We start from the raw sequence: 20,033 nt of genomic DNA on the forward strand, positions 1-20,033 counted from the left end.
TTCAGTTGGCTGTGCTGATAGCGCCTATTTTTTTGTATGTGAGCTTTTAGAGATTGCTAGTCGTAATCGGCAAGCATGCAAAAGCATCCACAGCCGACCATACCATGCAATGCGTCGAACCTGCGCTATCAGTACTGGCTGTACATTTCGCTTTTACCTTGACTGCCTTCGCCTTGCGTCTTTTGATTTTGCTGTCGCTCTTTCTACCAGCTTCTTTGTGGGATTCTGTTGGGTGAAGGATTTTATAGGGAAGAGGTGGGTGTCGGTTTTAAGCATGAAATGCTTTTAGCTCCCGTTGTCGGCAGTGTGGTGACGTCACGCCGAGACCGAGAGCCAACATCCGGGCACTGAATTCCACTCATCCGGGTACTAGATTCCACTCATCTGAGCACCCAAACGAGAGCATCCGGGCACCGTATGAGATTTAACAAGACTCTCTAAGGCCTCCTATAGGACCGGCATACAAGCGCCGGTAGCTTCGCGCCGACCAGTTGGTGGCTTTCCTCCCTTCCTGTACTGTGCGGTTCGGGTGTCCACCGAGATGACAGAGAATTACTGCGCCATTTCCTTTCCTCAAAAAGCGTCGCGTTCAAAGGGCAAGGCACCGCGCCGAACGGGAGGTGGCGTTCCGTGGACTGCCTGGCAACGCTACAATACGCTGTCGCGTTCCACTCCTAAAGGCGAAGCTTAAGCGTCATTAATTAGCAGTTAATTAGTATTCAGTCATTATTCAGTAATTTGTCACTAATTAGTAATTTGTCATTACTTCGTCATATATTATGTGTGACGTAATCCAGTGGTGACGTCACCAGTGTCACATTGGCAAAGTGGTAACCCCAGACACTCACAGAAAACGAGTGCGTCCACATGGACCAGTGCACAATATGTGCGGTGTGGTGTGTTGAACACTAGACCCATTTCAAGATTTTGACTAGTACCATCTACAACCAATGCGTTATGCCCGTAAACATTTCATGCTTACTCTACTCTCGGTTACGGGAGAGGCAGAGACTTTTAGAGTGGAAATGGGTGGAGGCTTGCAGGAGGGTACCATAAATATGCTCCAATCCACTCCAATCTACGCTAGGGGCGCTGGCACAGACACCTTGGAATTTTCCTCGAAAGAGGAGTGTACTGTTAATGCTATAAAATAAAATTTGCAGTGCACCGCATACTACACGCTTCGATGTCTCTCCTCCCTGTCTCTACTCTCTCCCGCTCAACTTCTGCTTTCTTTTGAAAGAAGTGGTTGTGCCCTATCAGTTGCCTGCTGCTAATTTATTCCTTACAATTGGGGAGTGGAGGAAACAAAATGAAGGAAGGGTGGTAGCAGCAAACGGGATCGACGTTCACATAAAAGGACGTATGCACACTCCACAAATCGTGACGCTGGCTTGCCAGTTACGCTAGATTTCTTCTAAGTTGCTGGAAGAGTGCAGACGTTGACGCTGTCTGGCCTATATTACGTGACAGACGGGAATAGCGCTATTTTCGCTTCGAATTTAATGGCACTGAACTGCTTTTTTTTAAGCATATAGGTCCCCAACCTCCGAGTACATGGCGAAGAGAATATTAGCGAGTAGAAAAACATTGCTTAAAATTCTGCACACTCGTGTTTTGCACAGCCACTATTCTACTAGAATATGGCGGTGCGCCCCATAGTGCGCATAGTTTCTCAATTCTTGGTCTAGTTTTCCTTACTATCGTGTAGCGCCGCATGTCTTAAGGAGCTGAACACGAGAGATCAGACGTTTGCGAGTGCAAGGAACATAAATAAAAATAATCCTTTCAAAAGCTTCAAAAAAACGTGACTTCTCGTGCATCGTTGTAGAGGTAAGGAAGCTCACCTGTGATGCAAGATAAATCCGCTAAACTAACTTTACGCTCCATACGTGGTTATCCCAGCTGGCGGTGCAGGGCTCTAAGCCATTGCGTCGATGCTCACGTATGCGTTGCGCCGTAGATGAGAGGTCTGATGCTCCAGCGCACAGATAAAGTGGTCATCGGACTCAGCCTGCCGCCCCGGCATGAATTATTGCAGTACAAAATGCTGCCGTTAGATTCTTATGAGCCACGTGGTGGCCAGTGACGTGAAGCTGACCGTTGTCCGAAATTTCTGTGACCATACGCTGAAAACAGCAGTTCGTCCACTGGTTGCACTGAGTGCTAGTACATTACGGCACGCGCACATTCTTCTCTTGAAGCGCCACTCGTTGCCATTGTCATGTATGGCTTGTATTTCTGCCCACAGCTCAGCAATCTGCTCATATGTCGCTGACTTATAACCGCAACAACCTCGAATCAGTGCAGGTCCACGTCAAAGGACTCACTGGGTACGTGCGCCTCGATGAAGACGGTTTAAGGACCGACTTTGCCCTAAACGTCATCGAGCTGAAGACAACTGGCTTCGAGAAAGTGAGTGCCGGCCCGTTTCTCCATCTCCTTTTTTTCTCTCTGAAGGGAATGGCATCCTGAAAAGAAAATTTTTATATAACGAGTTGGCATGCCAATATTTTTGTTTTTACCCTAGTGTCGAGATTTACACCTTACCGTGCAATACAAGCCTGTAGCACCAGATTTCGCCTTGGAGGCTTCTGTATGCTTTCTATATGAGCTTCAGCAACTCCAAATCACGAGATGTATGAATTAGGAGAACTGCCCTCCTCACACACGTCACGAGACCTCCGTGCGTGGCGTTTTCGCAATTATGGCTAGCTTTGAACAGCAAAAACTAAAGAATAGTAGGTTTGGCTCGAAGAAATCTTGCTCACCTTACAAAGTTTGGACGCGTCGTCACTTTGATTGATATGCATGTGTTTTCGCAGTTCGGTAGAAAGATATCTGGCCGTTGATGTGCGTCGTTTTGTTATTTTTGGTGTTTTTAATAGCGTGGCTTCGGAACTATCCACAGGAACCATAAGCCGCTCAGTACATGCCAAGATTAACAATTTCAGTGAAACACCGCAAAAGCAGCTGTTTTGTTATTCGTAAAGTAATTCTTTCAAAAACTTTGTCGTAAGCCGCCTAGTCGAAGAAATGTGTTGTGTTATTCACTATCTTTCTTGCAGTACCAATATTTATTACTATTATTAACGGATGGCGTTGAAACGCAAATACATTGATCTTCCTAATGGGCTAAAACTGGTTTAGCTGTAGTAGGCGGAATGGCTACAGCGATCACGCATACAGTGTGAAAAATGGCAAATGGCTGCGAAAGTGTGCGACCCACACCTTTACTCTTTAATCTTCATATAACTAAATAAAGCCTAAACCAAACCGGACACTTTTTACTCACTATCAAGATTGAGCAGGCTTAGTGAGCGCTCGAGAGCAAATTATTTCAGTGTCAGTGAGGCGTAGCAACAATCCCCTGACGTCACAGGAACAACAAGCAAAGGAGTAGTTGGCGAAACATCAAGAAAGAGAGAGCTTTTTATGCAAGCCGTTACTGAGGTAAATTTCTTCCCACCGAAGATAATGGAGCGCAGTGGCGACGACAATGCACGCCAACGCCCGTCATCTATAGAAAAGTTGCCCAGTCCCTGTGCAGAGTGATATGAAGCGTTACGCAGGTCTTTGAAAAAATACATATGGATATCGGCAATAAGCGAGCGAAACATTGAATTACGCCTCCATGGCTGCGTTCACGATTGAACGAACTCTTTGTGCTCGGGACAACGATCATCCGATATGTCGGTTGAAGTAGTGAAACAGAAAAATATCAGAATACTGAGCCTTCTGCGCTAAATGACATCAAAGGATGAAAAAAATGCGCAACCGGGTAACAGTTTGCCGAAGCATTCTTTTTCTTTATTTCGCAACGTTATGTGCGTTCTCACTTGACGCAATGCCAAGGATAAACCGTCGTCTCGTCCAAAAAACTATTTATTTTTCTTCTCTTGCACTGCCCTAGCGTGAAGCTCTGCCGAGCAATATTTCATAATGCATACCCTTGGAGTTCATGTGGAGTGACACTGTGGAAGTTCTTGAAATTCTATGAGAAAAGAAAATAAATAAAATAAAATACACGGTTACGCCAGCAGGGAACAGCTCGAGCACAATGAAGTAGCACGATTTCACTTTCGAAAACGTCGTCAGTATATTTTCTCTTTCCTTGTCGTGCTTCACGTTATATGAGAAAGGAAGGTACACTTCAGCTTATACACAGAACGGAATTCGACAACGGCTGTAAGATTCCTTTCTCGCATGCCGACGCTACAAGAAAGGTTGACAGGCACATCGGTATGACTTTCTAGTTATCTTCAAACTGCATGGTTATGTCGTGCTGTCGCTTCTCTCAGCGTTCAAAGAATTCGTATTGACACAGTAGAGGCGAGCGGCGCAATATAGCTCAATTTCCCTCAGAAGAACCATTATGAGTACCTTATACTCCTCTTCAGACGTTTTCTTGGAGCATCCAATTGGCTGTTTTTTTTTTTTTTTGCTGTTGCGACAGTGGTACGCAGGAAGAAAGTTAAAAGTATATAGAGGAAACACGGCGGGAAGAATGAACTCGAAAACCTAACTAAAAAATCGACCACTGCTACTGTTAAAACATGTTTTGCTCAATAACATCTAAGCGGACAGCTTACCCTCCCGTCCTTTATAGAATTCCTTCAGCAGCGATCTCCTGTAGTGGCCGCCTCAAAGACAACCTGAATGTTGCAGCCTCTATTTATGGGAATAACCACATTGTGTCCTGAACCCTACCCAAAAGAAAGTTCCGGGGCTTCTCTTTAACGCGCCACTGGTCACCCATAGGGTTCCTGGTCAGCATTCATCAGTGTCTTCATTGTGCAACTGCAGCAAGCGTGAAACGAGCTAGTGAACAGTCTGAACCAACTCCAAAACGTTCCTATACAAGGACGCGGTCCTAATCCTCTACTTTTTTTGCTTTTACTAGTCTTCGTGGCATTTTCGCAGCACAATGGGTTACGTTGCCTCACTTATTTGCAGATGTAAATTAACTTACTCGAGCGTGTCAGAGTGCGTAGTTTGTGAGTTGGCTGGTCTGCATGGTGGAAGCCAGGAAAAAGTACGGTACAAAAGCTTGAGTTCCAGATGTGAGAGAGAAGAACCTAAATCTTGTACGTTTGCACTAACAGCGGAGGGTGTCCCTAAGTTTTCAGCAGCCATGAATTCTCAGCACTATATATATGGAAAAGATGATGGGGAATGGACCCGCTGCTTTCCGTGATGAGGGGTGTTTTCATTACTAATCGTATCTTGAAATATTGCCTTTCTATTTATGCTGCAGCCTGTGGCTAGGTAAGCTGTTTGTTGTCCAAAATTCAAGCGTCTGTATCGGCTCAAAGGCGGCTCTTGCCTTAAGGTAACCGTTGCCACCGCAGCGGTGACCTAGTGATTAGTACATCCGCCTCGCATAGAGGGATTGCGGAGTTGCATACCCAGTGCTGTCAAGTGCCCGCCGGTGATAAAACGGTTACAAGCGGTCCCCTGCTTGGCGCTAGGCATTTTTTAGGGTGAAATGCTTTGGAAATAGATTTCTGACCCCATCTTGAGTAGACGAAAACACCTTGTGTGAGGGTAATTTTTGGTCGAATATGCCATTGGGCTTGCTAGATTTCTCCTTTGAAGAGCGTGGGTTCCCCGAACTTGCGGTAGTCATTAGGTACAAAAATTGCGAAAAGGCATAAAAAGAGAGATAACTATAATAATTAGCAGGGCAAAGAGGCCGGCCGGGAAAATGAATATATCTTGCCTGCTGCTCTACACTAGGGAACGGGAAGAGGATAACAAAGAGGGTCGTGGTAGGTGAGTATGTGGTGAGAAGATGAGAATATGCGCAGGCACATTTGATGGCATCACAACCACGAGTCGAGGCACGTGTCGGTAAAAAAGCGGGAAAATGTCCGCGTTTCCTGCGCTGCTTTCCAACACTGCGGCCAAGCATTAAGGTATGGAGCCAGGCATAAAGGCTGGAAAAAAGTAATCAAAGAAAGATCGCCCCTCAGGTAACAAAAGATTGCTGTTATCCCATGCGTACGCGCACTTGTGCGCAGGCATTGATTGCTTCCCCTCTGCTGTGAGGTACGCGTCGTGTTTCCGGACATACATTGATCCGACGTTGCGTGGCTGTGAGCGGACGCTTGAAGCCCGAGGACAAACGACAAAGCTTTCGATATTACCAGTTAGAGGGAGGATGAGGGTAGTTGAAGCACTGCAGGTGGAGTCTTCAGTCGAAGACCCCAGTGGCTCTGGCCGACGCTCAAAACATGGCGATGAGCGTCTGGCTACCAGAGTGGCGCTGGTCAGCCGCACCTCCCAATGCTCCAACAATACTTCTGTTAGGTTTAGTTGCTGCATGATATTGTTATGCTGCTCCACGCCCTCATTGGGCGGCTGTCGGGGGTGTGGTTATTGGATGGAAGAAAATGTGAAATGAAGGAAAGGGGGATCAGAAGGAAAGGGGGAGCCATGGGCATGCGAGCATATTGTTACATAGCGGCACGCCGATGATATCATAACAAGACAGATGATGAAGCCATGAACTAATGGCGGACGGCCTGGCAAGACCGTTCTCTCCCGCGTCACTGCACAGTTCGTCGTCTTCTAGCACGTGACGAGACCCGGGGCCGTTGAGCGATCACCTCGATCGCACGATCTAGAAGAATACCATTGACAATAGAACTCTGGATGTGACAATGGGCGTGACAGAAGGTATGAACAGAGAAGATGAAGGGCTTGCCCTCGTGATGAAAGAGGTGAGCAGATGACAAGCAGATCAAGCCAGGTCCATGAACACTGAGGAGCCACCGGTCGCCGGAAGCCAACGCCGAAGCCCCGTGGACGCACCCAACGAAAAGGGCTGCGGTGTTGTGTTCTTATGTGCGGGTGGGTGGTCAGTGGGGCCTCAGGTCAGTGGTGGCGGTTTTGGGCCAGTGGGGTCATAGGTCGTCGTGTCTTCTGGGTTCTCATCTGTGCGCGGTCAGTGGGGCTTCAGGTCAGTGGTGGAGGTTTCGGATCAGTGGGGTCTTAGGTCGTCGTGTATTCTGGGTTCTCATGTGTACGGGGTCACTGGGGTCTCAGGTCAGTGGCGGCGGTCGTGGATCAGTGCGGTCGCAGTCATGTCGTCGTGTCTTCTTGTTGGGGTTTGGGCGGGGCGGAGTAGAGCTGCGGCGTCGGGTCATATCTGGCAAGCCGGGGAACGCCGGCATGTGCGAAGTCACGAGGACTTCACAGAAGACCTTGATGGCCAGCAGGCTCTCAAGTTCTGGGACCGGGATGATGAACGTACCCAGCACCTCACACCAAATGTTACGCGACGGCAAGCCGATGAAATACCTACATGACAGATGAAGGCACCATTTATTGGCGGGTGGCATCGCGCGAGCATTCACGCACGCGTCACTGCACAGTTTCTCGTCTTCTAGTTTCTGACAATGTGGTATAGTGTTGGGTGGCTGCAGTTTAGGTGGCGGAGGTTGCAAACAGTGTGAGAGGCGTTGACACTTACCGCCCGCCACGGCGGGGAGCGCGCATATATTTTGTACGCGCTGTAGTACATGCGCCGACCACCGCAGCGTGGGGGCGCTGCGGAGAAGTGTCCAAAAGGGTCACTAGATTTTTCCAGTGACCCTAGTGGCCAATCGCTCGCCAATCGGCGTGTGCGCGGCATTCGATGGTGGCTTTTTAGGCTGTGTTTCGGTGTTTTGCACGGCCAGAGGGCATCTCAATGCGTGAACGCCAGGTTCTCTACTTCCACGCGGTGGTGGGCGTGGGCGCCATGCAAGTACAAGTTCTGCTAAATCTAGGCTTTTTTGTTGCGGTTTGGTAGATCTCGCGGTGATCTTTGCCCAAGCTACCGTGGTTGCGCGTTCCGAGCCCGTAGGCGGTCGTCGCGGGCTACGCGCCTGGTGGCTGCGGTGTGTTGGGTTTTCTGGCATACTTACAAAAATCGCCGGGTCCAAAAGCCGACTTGCCGCTATGATGGCCAGTGCGTATACTTGGTACCCAACTGCAGTTCAGGCTTGTGGACGTAGGTTGATGAAACGGCGCTTTTTAGAGCTCATTCGGTGCATGTTGACCTGGACCTGTATGCTTTGGTTTCAAGGGCTTTAACGTCCCAAAACGACTCACACTATGAGGACAGCGTAGGGGAGGGCTGCTGATAATGGCTGTGTTTGCCAATAATGAAGAGAAAGGTTCTGCTTGTGGTAGCAGGGAGGAGGCGGGTGCGTTGAGAGGTGATCAGTACAGCTTCCAGAGTCTCTTTGAAAGCGTTGTGGATGCCAAGGGCAAGAGGCGTGTCTTATAGGTTACAGACAGGGAGCGCGGGAACAGTCCTGTAGAAGGTGCGACAGGAGAGCGTTTATCTTGTTAGGTCTGCATGATCGGCGTGCAGGTACCCAGACCGCGTTAGATGCGGTGTATGGGGAGGGCCGTGATGAGGCAGACGGTGATGAAAGGAGATAGAGAGAGACAAAACATTTATTTGAAGTCAAGTTGTTGATCCAGCAACTCTAGCAGTTCATGTAGCAAAAAAAAAACCAGTCCAAACCATCGAACCTTATGGTTTTACACATTGGTGCGCCACCTACAGTTACTGCAGTAAACTTTTTTCAAGTTCTAAACTTCAAGACTGTTGGTAAACGCACAACAGACAGGTGTCAAAGTCAATGAAACAGATGGATTAAGAGCTATCCATAGATATAACAGTCGGCAGACTACTTAAGAGGTAAAAGAAAATAAAGAAGGCTTTCTGGGTCAAACCTTTAGAGGAGGTAGTGCCTTACTCTTTGAAGCTAGAACAAGGTGACTTACAACGCGAAACTACAAAAACTAATATAACCAAGCGCACTGCTTGTGCACTGCTTGAGGAACCTGCAGAAACTGTTGAACATCTTCAACTAGTATTTGGTGATGTCCGTCCAGATGTCTATGCAGACACAGTCATTCGCCCGGAGGGCTTAGGGTTTAGAGATAATAGTTCCCATGTGAATGAATCTGCGGTAGAAGTTAGCAAAAAGCGATTGGAAGATTGCTGGCTCAAAAGCACAGAGGTGACGTAAGATTAAAAGTTCTGGATAAAAATTGTATTTAATGAAAAAGGCAAATTTATGAACCGTTTAATCCGAGCATGGAGGCAACTACCGCTATCCCGTTTCAAAGGGGATGGCCTGATCTTCCCTACTCCACCTCCGTCCCTCTGTCCGTCCGCCTCTCCACCAGGAAAGTGGCTACTTCGACTAGTCGCTTTTTAAAGCGGTGTTTATTTATTCATTTATTCCCAACTGATATAATGTAAGAGCCCTAGTTTGCTCCATTGCTAAAATGAGTACGTGCCGTGGGAACAAGATGTCGTGTATTGGGTTTCCACGTCCTGCGGAAACGTACACGTGAAGTGAAGCGGATAGGCATATCCGCAGGAAACAAAGAACATGCCGGTCTAATAAGCAAACAAAGGAACCACATGGCAAGCCGCTGTCACGCGTGCGTCCTGCTTTTCGCAGGCACTGGCATTCTCAGCAGGCACCGACAGGAAACAGTTCAGGAAATCTGAGAAGGCTTATGACATCAGCAGAAGAGAGTAAGCTTGTATCCCAGACTGTGTTAGCGCTACTCAAAGCGGAAATCTTGCTGCAATGAGGGGATGAAACAAATGTACGCAGTCGCATTGGTCGTGCCGTAAATTTCCGTTTTTAATTTGTTTCTTTTATTTTTATTTCTGTCACATCTGTCATGTGGTGTTCGCGCAGACAAAATATCAAGTCTGTAAAAAGTGCTGTAAAGCAATATAAACGTTTAGTTTCTGCAGCTAGCGCGCCCTGTCCATGTTCTTTTTCTGTTGTACCGCCCTTTTCGCTTGTTGTGACAATGCGTATCTGTGAGACTAAATATGATAGCCACCCCGGATATTAACGAGTGATTTTCCAATTTTTGTAGTCATTTAGACGGGAGGACGTCTAAATGTCTGCCGCAGTACACGGCAGCACACGGTCATTAGCAAGAGAAGATCCAAAACCTGCACAATAAAAGAAGTTGTCTAAGCTCAGAAAGGTGCTTCGTGGTGCAACCTGATCGTCCCGCACATTTATGAAGCTCCTGGCAGAGTATACTCTTCTGTTCACTGCACCAAGTAGTTCCTTTCTAATATAGAAAGAAGCTTCTGCTGTCCGAAAATAAGTAGTACTGCAGGATTCATAGGCAAGTGGTTCTACTACAGTACGCTTTAAGTTTTCGGCAAGACAGATCCCTCATACGGAGCCACCTGCACCTCTGTGGCCTCCAGTATTGAAAGAAAGCGAATAGGACATTTCATTTCGAGGCGTAGTGCATCACCTTTTCACTATATTACCGACTTGTTTGTGGATTCAGCTGCGGAAAGGCATTTGCAGCGAGGCTTACTTCTGCCGTCAACAAGGACGCCTCGTAGTAGTCGTTTTGTCTGTGCCGTTTCCCTAGTTGCATGTGTAATTTACTGCTCTTTCGTTTTTAAGTGGTGATGTAACATCTTCAAAACCTATTTATTATAATCCCAGGTCCTGCTAATGCAATGCCTTAAGAAACAGAAATCAAGCGTGCCCTTTACACTTCCCAAAAAGCGAAAAAATTACAATGAATCTCGCCGTCAAGAGTAATTGTTAGTAATAAATGCTTCGAAGTACCACCGTAGCACTGCCTAGCATGGGTTATAGATGGTCTTAGCTGCATTCTTGAATGAAATGGGTCTTCTTCATGGTGCCACGGTAATCCACACCAAGCCAATTGCGGTGCCAACGACCTCGTTGAAGCCCATAACGCTTCACAGGCGCACGCGAACACAAGTGAAAGACACAAGCCCCTAGCAAACCCCTTCCCTGGCGTAGGTGGTGCCAATCGAGCATGAGATCGCACTCTCTGGACCAGGAACTTTTGAGCCGCCCTGGCACTTCTCATACGGACGCCAGCATTTTGCAGTTCAAGAACGTTGAGTCGGCCGCGCTGGCGAGATAGAATCGCTCCATTGCACACTTTTGTATAGGCGTGACACCGATAACCCGGCCTTCCTTCTGATAGCAGAGCCTTTAAAGCCCGCACCACGCGCTTTCCCTACAGGCTGTATGGTTGATTAGCGTGCGCCTGTCTGGAAACGGCAAGTTTTGGAACGTTCGTTTCATATTGTTTTTCTGCTTCGCCGCGGCTTCCGAACGATACTCGTCTGGGCTTGCCGTGAATGGGAGGTAAAAGGTAGTCACGCTGAATACCAGTAGGCGTTTAGTTTATACCCGGACCATGGCCGGGATGACCATAGTTTCTACCTGGCGACTAACCCTGGTCGTGCCAATCTTACGCTTCAAATATGATCATCAAGCGCGCATTTTACAGTTCCCGGATAGAATAACAGTGGGACTTATCTTTATAGTAGTTCGACAGTGTGCAATATCGTGGTTGATGCCCCGCGACGCACGAATGCCTTGCGAGTGAAGCAGCCTCTCGTTGTTCCAGGTGGGCACTTGGACACGCCGGACTGGCATTCGCTTCGCGCGGGGCTACGTCCAGCAGAAACAAGAGGAGATCTCTGACGTCATACAGAACCGCACCTTCCGCGTCTCCACCATTGTGGTGAGTAAGTGAAGGACTGCAGCTTCGCCGATTTCAGGCGTCAGCGGAACATTTTATTTATTGCAGTAGACACTTGGTTCAAAATTCTGGCAATCGGGATGTTGCCTACGAAGACGAGTGAAACACTCGCCGTAATTTCTATTGCTGTGGCTTCCCGTATATCCAGAGCATAAACAAACTGGATTCCTAGATGATGTCCTGCTGCACCTAAGATATGATTAGGTGTCAACTCTCCTGGACTTTGGCGCGCTTGCATTTCATATCGTGTCATCATTTCAATCATACGAAGTTCCCAACTATAACACTGCCGTAATGAGAATTTTCTATTAAATAGAACTTAAAATTAACTGTTTAGGAGTGCATCTATGCAAGGGTACCGGCGACCAACGCTGGCAGTAGTCAGATCGCAACAGCAGGCAGCAGCTCTAGCTCCAGACTCTCGCTCTAGCCACCAGCGATGACTACGAAGCGTTGCTGTGCTGAGTCATCCTCATCTTCTTCTTACACCTTTTACATCTTGAACGAACTAGGAGACTGAACTTGCTGGCTTTTCACGCCACGCCTGTTCTCATAGCGAAACTTAAAAATTCCAGGAGATGTTGGCCAGTTTTTTTCCATAATCGCAAAGGTACCGAGAAAATTCCAGGGCTGAAATGGCAGTTGCGTTTGTATGATTTCTTACGCTTGCATTTTCTTCCTGCATGCAACAGTTTAGCCCTAATAAGTGTAACCGTACTTTAATTGTAATTTCCTCTTACCGTAAAGCATAAATTTGAATAGAAGGCGTCTTCCCTCGAAATTCTTCTTCAAAGCGACCGCCACGCTAACTCTCTCTGACGCTTCGCTTCCTGCGAGCTTAAAGCGTGTTTAATTTTCTGAATTCTATTCAGAAATGTAAAACACCTGCACTAAAACCACAAGCACATTCTCTTTATCTCTTTATCTATTTTGCTCTATTTTCTTGCTTGTGACGTACATTTTAACGACAGCGGGAATGGCGACTCAACTAACGAAAGTTCCCAACATCGTACTCCTCAGGAAGAATTCAAAGCCGCATTTTTTTGTGCCTTAGAGTATCAAACACCAGTGCAGAGTTCGGTGCGAGCCGCGTCTCCGACCGATGACTAAGGCGACAGGCCGCAAAGGGAGCCGATGCGCCCCGACGCCATCTGACTTGTCGCCGGCATGTGTGTCGGCTTACCTCAGCCACTATGTATAGAAAACCTAGTTGGTCGAAGACTTCAGCATCCCGGAATCGTCCCTGAGGAGATCAATGACGCATGTTTCCAATTTTTTCTTGCAGTGTGCTTATTTTGCAGCCGCAGCTGGCAGCGAACAGAAATAGTGCGTCTGCTGTTTATCTCGGCGTCTGGGCAAACAGCCACTTAGTTTTCCCTGGAGCTCTACTCTCTTGTTGGGCTCCCTTGGGTAAACCATGGCGTAGGCAGTGCGAACCTAGCTTTCCGTGAGATATTGGATCTTTCTTAGTAAATATGGCTTCTTCGACTGAGTACTGCGACATCTTCGGGCTGCTCATGGCATAGGTCTTCGTTTTCGTTCCGATATAGACATTGCTTTAAATAGACGGTGCAGAAAATATGAAAGCTCTTGAACATTCTGTCGCAGCTATCATTTTACTTTCCACTGGCAATCGGCCTTAAGCCCGGGTATCAAAAACCAAATTTCACTCAGAAACCACTGGGTCCGTTTAGGCACATTGCATTCCTTTTTCCGTTATCTACAGAAACCATAGAAAAGCCTCTATAGGTTTGTCTACAAGCAATGTAGTTTTTTAGAGCTTCTTTTTGTTACTAGTGTTCTGTTTGTGGAAAAAACAGTACGGCTTATGATAAAAGATATTATGTCTCAGTGCACTCTGTTGGAGACCACATATGTTCACGTCAGTAAAGAGCAAAATGGTATTTTCTTTCCATAAAACTTTTACTAGGGCTTACAAGAAAAGAAATTCAGAATTCGCTCGCCCCTGTTGGAGGAAAACTTTTGCGAATCGATAACAACGTAGCTGTCGCAATCGTGTTTTGACAGTGCACAGGCCCCTCACTTTAAAGTAAAAAAGAAAGCCTCGTCGTATAATGAGAGCATGCTTTTTTAGTGACAGGCAATGCACGCCTTTTATAGATGGGGTACGCTTGGAGGTCAGCTTTCTCGCTTGCCTTACATTGGAAGCGGTTTTTGTCATTATTCTATCTAGCCACATTGTTCAAAATTGCTAGTTTCTGCTGTTTGACGGTGATTAAACGGTCGACGTTTTCTGGCCGGCGAAAAACCGACGCTTCCCAGAGCTCGCTATTGTTATGCTCCAAGAAACTACGTACTCATCTGACTTAGCCCCGCTCAGTTTTCACCGTGAAATATTCAATGAGATTTAATACAATGGGAGGCGCAGGGCCTAGGCATTTGGAGTCTCACGCCCAGCGACTCGACACAAAAGTGCAGTTTCAGAGCAGTGGAGCGTCGATACACTGATCGAGGGGGGACAAGGGACTGTATTCTGGCTCCAACTGTAAAACTATCACTTTTTCGTGTAGATAAAACGTGAATGGAAAGAACTGGTAAACAAACAGAAAAGGTATAAAACTCGGGTCAGTGCTTACGTCAGCGTCTATGTGGCGCACGCAGCAGCGAAAAGCGCACCGTTAGAAATCATACGCACCTGCCCAAATATTTCGATTTTTAAACACATATCTGAAAATATATACGCACATCTTTTGGTCACTTCAGCTCTCGAAAAAGGCGGGAGCTAGCGGAGATGAACAAGCCTGGTTCGTTGAGATTGAGGCACCTAGCAGCAAGACACACACCGAACCCCTTTTGAAACGCTGCAGCCACCAGCTGCTGAGAAACGAAACATACAGGAAACTACAAAAAGCCTAATCTGACTCTTAAGTATTGATTAAAGTTTCGTGTAGATTCAAATCGCTACATCGGTGACACATTTCTCTCCTACCAAACGGACTCCAATCCCTTTTACGAATTGGAAAAACAGCGCAATCAAAGACGAGACACAAGAGAAGGACGAAACACCAGCGCTGACTAACAACCAAATGGTTTATTGCTACAGGTGTGGCAGCATATAAATGAAATGACACGAGTAAAATCACAAAATAAGCATGAGAGAAAGATACCGCACAACCACACAACCACACACAGCGTTTAAACGTAGATCTGTAGTGTAGTATAGAATGTGCACTAATTAACCCAGCTGCTGCTTACACGACGTGAAAAACTACTGCTGTGCTTTTCTATTAAAGAAATGTATAGAAGATAACCATCCAACTACTATTTACGACGGGAATAGGAACAGCGCGTACGATATAGCAGAGACAGGTAAGCGATGGTTCTTGTGCTCCAGTAGATTAGTTTGTGGAGGCAGCCATATCCATTCGATATCTGCCAGCGCAGAGAGGGGAGAACGCAATATTATGAGAAAAATTCCAGCGACTCCAGGGAAGGCGATCCGCGTGCCTGTCTCGGGATGCCGCGCGGTCCTGGGGACACGAGGAGCTGCAGGAGGGGGACAGGGGGCATTCACGTGAAGGAAAATTATTCGATTCATCGTAAACTTAGAACCAATTAACGTCAAATATTCAACCCATATTAACATCTCTTAATATGATTCGTGTGGATAATATTTATGAATATCGCTTGTTACAATTAACTAATTTCGGTTCGGCAGGTATGGGTAATTTCTTGGTAAGACTTGCATCTCTTGAACACCGCACTGCAATAGTAAACACTGGATGCACTGACACATGGTCCCTACCACATTTTAGAACAGACTACAAAAAAACAATCCTTAGCTCATAATCTTCCCGTTTTTCTCAACAAATATAAAGACACTGTTGGTTTTAGTCCTAAGCAATTGAGAACCTACTTCGTGCAAATATAATCTATCAATACATGTGTTCTTACTTTAAATATTATACTCGCATTAACAAACTTTCTGCCTTGTTGAGCTTTTTTCATTGATTTTATTATTGACCAACCTGTTTTGTTTTACTTTCATCTGGTGCTACAGTGACGTATGCGTTGTATAACACTTTTCAATGAACATTTGGAATTTGCTGTTTGCTCCTGTTATGTTGTGTGCTCGTTTCCTGGGCCTTTGTCAAGCTGTTTGTACAGCTTTTAGCCCAGGCGACCATCCACTTGTTGGAAAATAAATTTGATTTGATTTGATTTGATCACGGCGCTTTCCGGTCTCTGCTAACATAAATTGTGCGCCATTTTCCAAAATGAGCACAGTGCTGTTAGAACAGTTATCACTGTAAGTCACGCAGGTATTACTCTAAGTAGCAGACTATGAAATTTCTCGCCGTCATATCCAACCAATATTGCAGAAGTCGGCCGAACGTATTTGAAGGCGGCTTTTTGGAGGCCAGAAAGAACCACCGTATAATGGGGCGAATAATTTTAATATGAATCATTTCAACTTTGGTACTAACTTTGAAATGGCTGACACCTATTGATAAATTAAAGGTAGAAATCATCGCGTTATATATGTGCGCTGCGTGAGTCTTTAGGAGAAGCGGACCAGTTTAACTTTTGTGCAAAAACTGTCGGTTGTTAGCCGCTTGCACATCTGATAACGTTGTTTTGCAACCGCCTAAAGCACTGTCTGTGTACGATAACAAACATACCGCGCCGCCTCAGATTACCGACTGAAGGCGGTGGCCCGGACCTAGGGAGCAGAATGTGAGCGCTATCCTTTTGATTAGTACCACTCAGCGACTACTTCGAGATTGCGTCAGGAAATATAGGTCTCAAACTTAAGGTCCCACTCAGCCAGTATTCTGAGTAGCTTCTACTTTTTCAGTACGCATGAAACTGACTGTTGCGCAATTCCTAAGAATCCGTCAAGCTTAAGGAATCTCCCGTTAGCGCCGGCTAACTCCTCACCTATCAGCGACCTAGTTCTTATGAACGGCAAGCCTAACCATCAATCTTCTAATCAATGCTCAAACCATTACCTCAAGAGATGCAAGCGTTACCATAGACATTACGTTCTCCTCTCATCTATTACTTACCGCGAGAGAAAAAAAAAGAAAGAGTACGTGCATTTCAGCAGTGCGCCGAAGGTAAAGGCAGATCAGAGTTGAGAAATATGAAGACGACGGCTTCATAAAAGCTTATACATCGGTGAAACCGGTTCGGGCGAACGGTTTTTGAACTGGTGTGATTGAGAAATAACTGTGACTACCGTTTTCAACAGCTCTTGAGTTGTTAAGAGAGAGAAAAAAAAACGTTAGATGTACAAAACATGAAATACGCAGCTGCTGGGGCCGAGAGCAAATACATGCCGCAGAATAAATAGAAGAGGAGATCTAACACATGTACCTGGGCAAACACGCAGGGCCCTCTATGTGTCTCTCAGCGGCAGTCTGTCCTCACCGTAGTTTCCTTTCTGTCAATATGCGGAGGGTTCGAAAGGAAGGCCTCCACAACACATTACACATAAAGGCTTCGTTCGGTGTTTGGCCCCCTGTTTACTCGGTACATTCAGCAACCCGTTGGGAATTCAGTATCTTGCACTAGACACTTCAAAGACTTCCGAACAAAACGAAACTCTATTACTACATGCAAACCGCTGAGTGCACTGCTCGAAGGGGATAAAATATCTATTCATGGCGGTATAAAGTTCACTGGCAAAGAAAGAGCTCCAAGGAGCCGCCACTGTTGCTTATTGGAGACAAGGAAGAATAGAATAAATTTCTGTGAAAGTTTAAGCCTCTTGCGACTTGCCGAAGGAGGTTCCGGACAGAGCATACTTTGGGCATCTGAAAAAATTACTCCTTGTTAAGTCATGAATGAACCATGATGACACGCGACCATGAGTTTGTTTCAGTGTTTTTTTTTTAACTGAAGCACTAGGAGGCTTTCTTTCGTGAACAAGCATAATTAGTTACAGCTTATATTAAGAAATTTTTGCGAGCAACTTTAGCGACAAAATGAACGCTCCGGAAGTCTGACCTCCTCGCACAAATTAAATTCACAGGTGTTTTGTTAGGGAAAGCTTATTGTGGCATTATGACGTATACAGCACAATATCACAGGAAATCCCCTATTTCCTCCCAGGCCTGCCAGTTCGTGTCGTCATAATATGCAAGGCAATGAATTGCGAACAGCGATTTGTTTGGTAATATAAGGAGCGAAAAGCATGTAATAACCTCAGCTGGTGTGTAGCATGGTTGCTATGGTTATAATATGAACTTTCACGAAACCATGTGCCAACCCTGTATTTTTTATCAGTACGGTCACACTTAAAAAAAAAGGAAACTAGAACACACAAGGAGCATTTACACTGTAGCAGGGACATGTCATACTTTGCCACATACCAACAACTCAAGAGCTCGGGACAAAATTTTCTTGCTCTTAGGAATTGGGAGCGCAGCAGTTCTTGAGGCTTTGCATGTCTTCTTGAAAAATGTTTAAAGCTAGTTACGTAAGAGCTTAAGCAGGCCTTACCGCGTTTGTTTGGTTCCTTCAGCTCAGCAAAAAAGTAGCATATGGCAGCAAGAACAACTTTGTCGTAAGCTTCTTCTCTTTTGTCAGCTGCTAGCGGCAACAGATTTCAATGGAAAGATTGTGCTGTGGTTTTCGTTGTTGGAGTAGACTTAATTATATGTCGTTTCCAGCGCTTTAAACGCGCAGAGGCGGATAGCTTTATAGAAGCAGCAGTTATCGGAGATAGAGAACAAATAAGACATATGATAAGCCGAAAAAAGTTTCCTGGTTGTCATGCAGCAGGGAGCACTCCTTAAGGGAGTGCTGCTAGTGCTTTGGTTTGGCTACTTTAACGGTGCCGCCTCGTGCGTGAAGAAGACGGTGGCTGACGCAATGCACATAATTATAAAACAGAAAATGTAGAAGCACAGGCACTAAAAAATGTAGCAAACACTTGCCCAGAAGTTTTAGCAAAGAAGGTTTTGAAGAAAGAATGGTTTCAAAACTTCAACGTGATCTTGCTGGCTAAAAAAGTTAAATATAAATTATATCGAGCTTAGAGGATTAAATCACCTCTTGCAGGTATTACAAGGGACGTCTGTATATCTAGACTGTCTAGCCCCATATTTCGTCAGTTATTAATTCTTTTACGGAAGCAGAAGTACCTGCTTTAAGGAGATTTGCGCAAGGGCAAGTTCTTAGCCTTGCTGTAATACGTCGCACTGCAGCACTTTTTCATCCACAGGGCAACAAATTCGAGCCTGTAACCCAGGAGACACAACTAAGAAAGCAGTAGCAAACTAAGATATCGGTACTTTTTAAACCAGATATGTGAGGCGCTAAGTAGACGAATCATAAGTAACAGTGATGTTAAATAAGGTAGCCTGTTATTAAGGACCACAGTTGTAGAATGAAAACATCAACGAAAGGTACTTCTACAAACCATCGCGAACCATACAGCGAATGCACTAAAGGCGTTAAATGATTCTCTTTGCATGAAACGAATGATATGTTAGGGAAACGGAGCGCTCCCTCAGAAATCTTGCCTGTCACATCTGCAATAATGCAACAACATAAGAACTTCGATGCGAGGTGCCATGAGCGACCACACCTACCATAGATGTGCAGAGGAGGTTTTCATCTCTGCACTGTCACCTGCCAACTGTGCCATATGGCAAGTCAGAGCTAGCTCTTCCGTGCACTGATCTTGAAAGATGACAGCGTTCTGCTCTTGCCGATCTCTTTCTCCTCCTCCATAGAAGAGGAGAGGAGGATTTACCTCTCTTCTCTTTGCCACTTGCCAACCGTGGCAGGTGGCTGGTCCCACCTGCCACGGTACCAGCCCTGGCAGGTTGCGAAGTTTGACATAGCGGAAGTTTGACATAGGATGCGGGACATGGGGCATTTATTCTATCGCATGAAAAAAAGAATGCGTGAGCATGTGTTTAACGTGTGGTATGGCGCAGAAGGCACGTTAAGTGTACTATACAAGTACTGCGTTGCATAGATCGTTTGCGAGATGGGCCGCGTCACCAGACACGCAATAATTCAATAATTCAAGTTGCGTGATTGTACGCGCACGCAGTAGTTCCAATTGGTAGCGAGGGGCTGGAAGTAGTAAGAGAGTACGTCTACTTAATGCAGGTAGTGACCGTTGATCCGCATCGTGAGAGGGATATAACTTGAAAATAAGAACGGGGTGTAGCGCATATTGTAGGTGCTTTGGGATATGAATCGCAGCCTACCAATATCCCTGAAGGTAAAAGTGTACAACAGCTCTATATTACCGGTGCTCACTTATGAGGCAGAAACTTGGAGGTTAACGAAAGGGTTCAGCTTAATTTTAGGACAACGCAGGGAGCTATGGAAAGAAAAATAATAGGTTTAATCTTAAGAGACCGGAAGCGAGCAGAGTGGACGAGAAAACAAACGCGGGCTGATGACATCCTATTCAAACCAAAAGGAAGAAATGGGCTTGTGCAGGGCTTGTAATGCGAAGGCAA

The 20,033-nt window shown here is 46.0% G+C and overlaps 1 protein-coding gene across 1 annotated transcript in view; it reads left to right on the forward strand.

Moving 5' to 3' along the window:
• LOC149360729 (glutamate receptor ionotropic, kainate 2-like) overlaps window positions 1–20,033 on the forward strand; it is a 359,306-nt gene that overhangs the window by 220,598 nt on the left and 118,675 nt on the right. The window contains exons 8-9 of the mRNA XM_089572500.1: window positions 2,311–2,415; window positions 11,449–11,565. Coding sequence (XP_089428626.1) covers window positions 2,311–2,415; window positions 11,449–11,565 — 222 coding nt within the window. The remainder of the gene's footprint in view (window positions 1–2,310; window positions 2,416–11,448; window positions 11,566–20,033) is intronic.

Source organism: Amblyomma mixtum, chromosome 2 (assembly GCF_055824585.1).
Source record: "Amblyomma mixtum isolate Tamu chromosome 2, ASM5582458v1, whole genome shotgun sequence".
NCBI lineage: Eukaryota > Metazoa > Arthropoda > Arachnida > Ixodida > Ixodidae > Amblyomma > Amblyomma mixtum.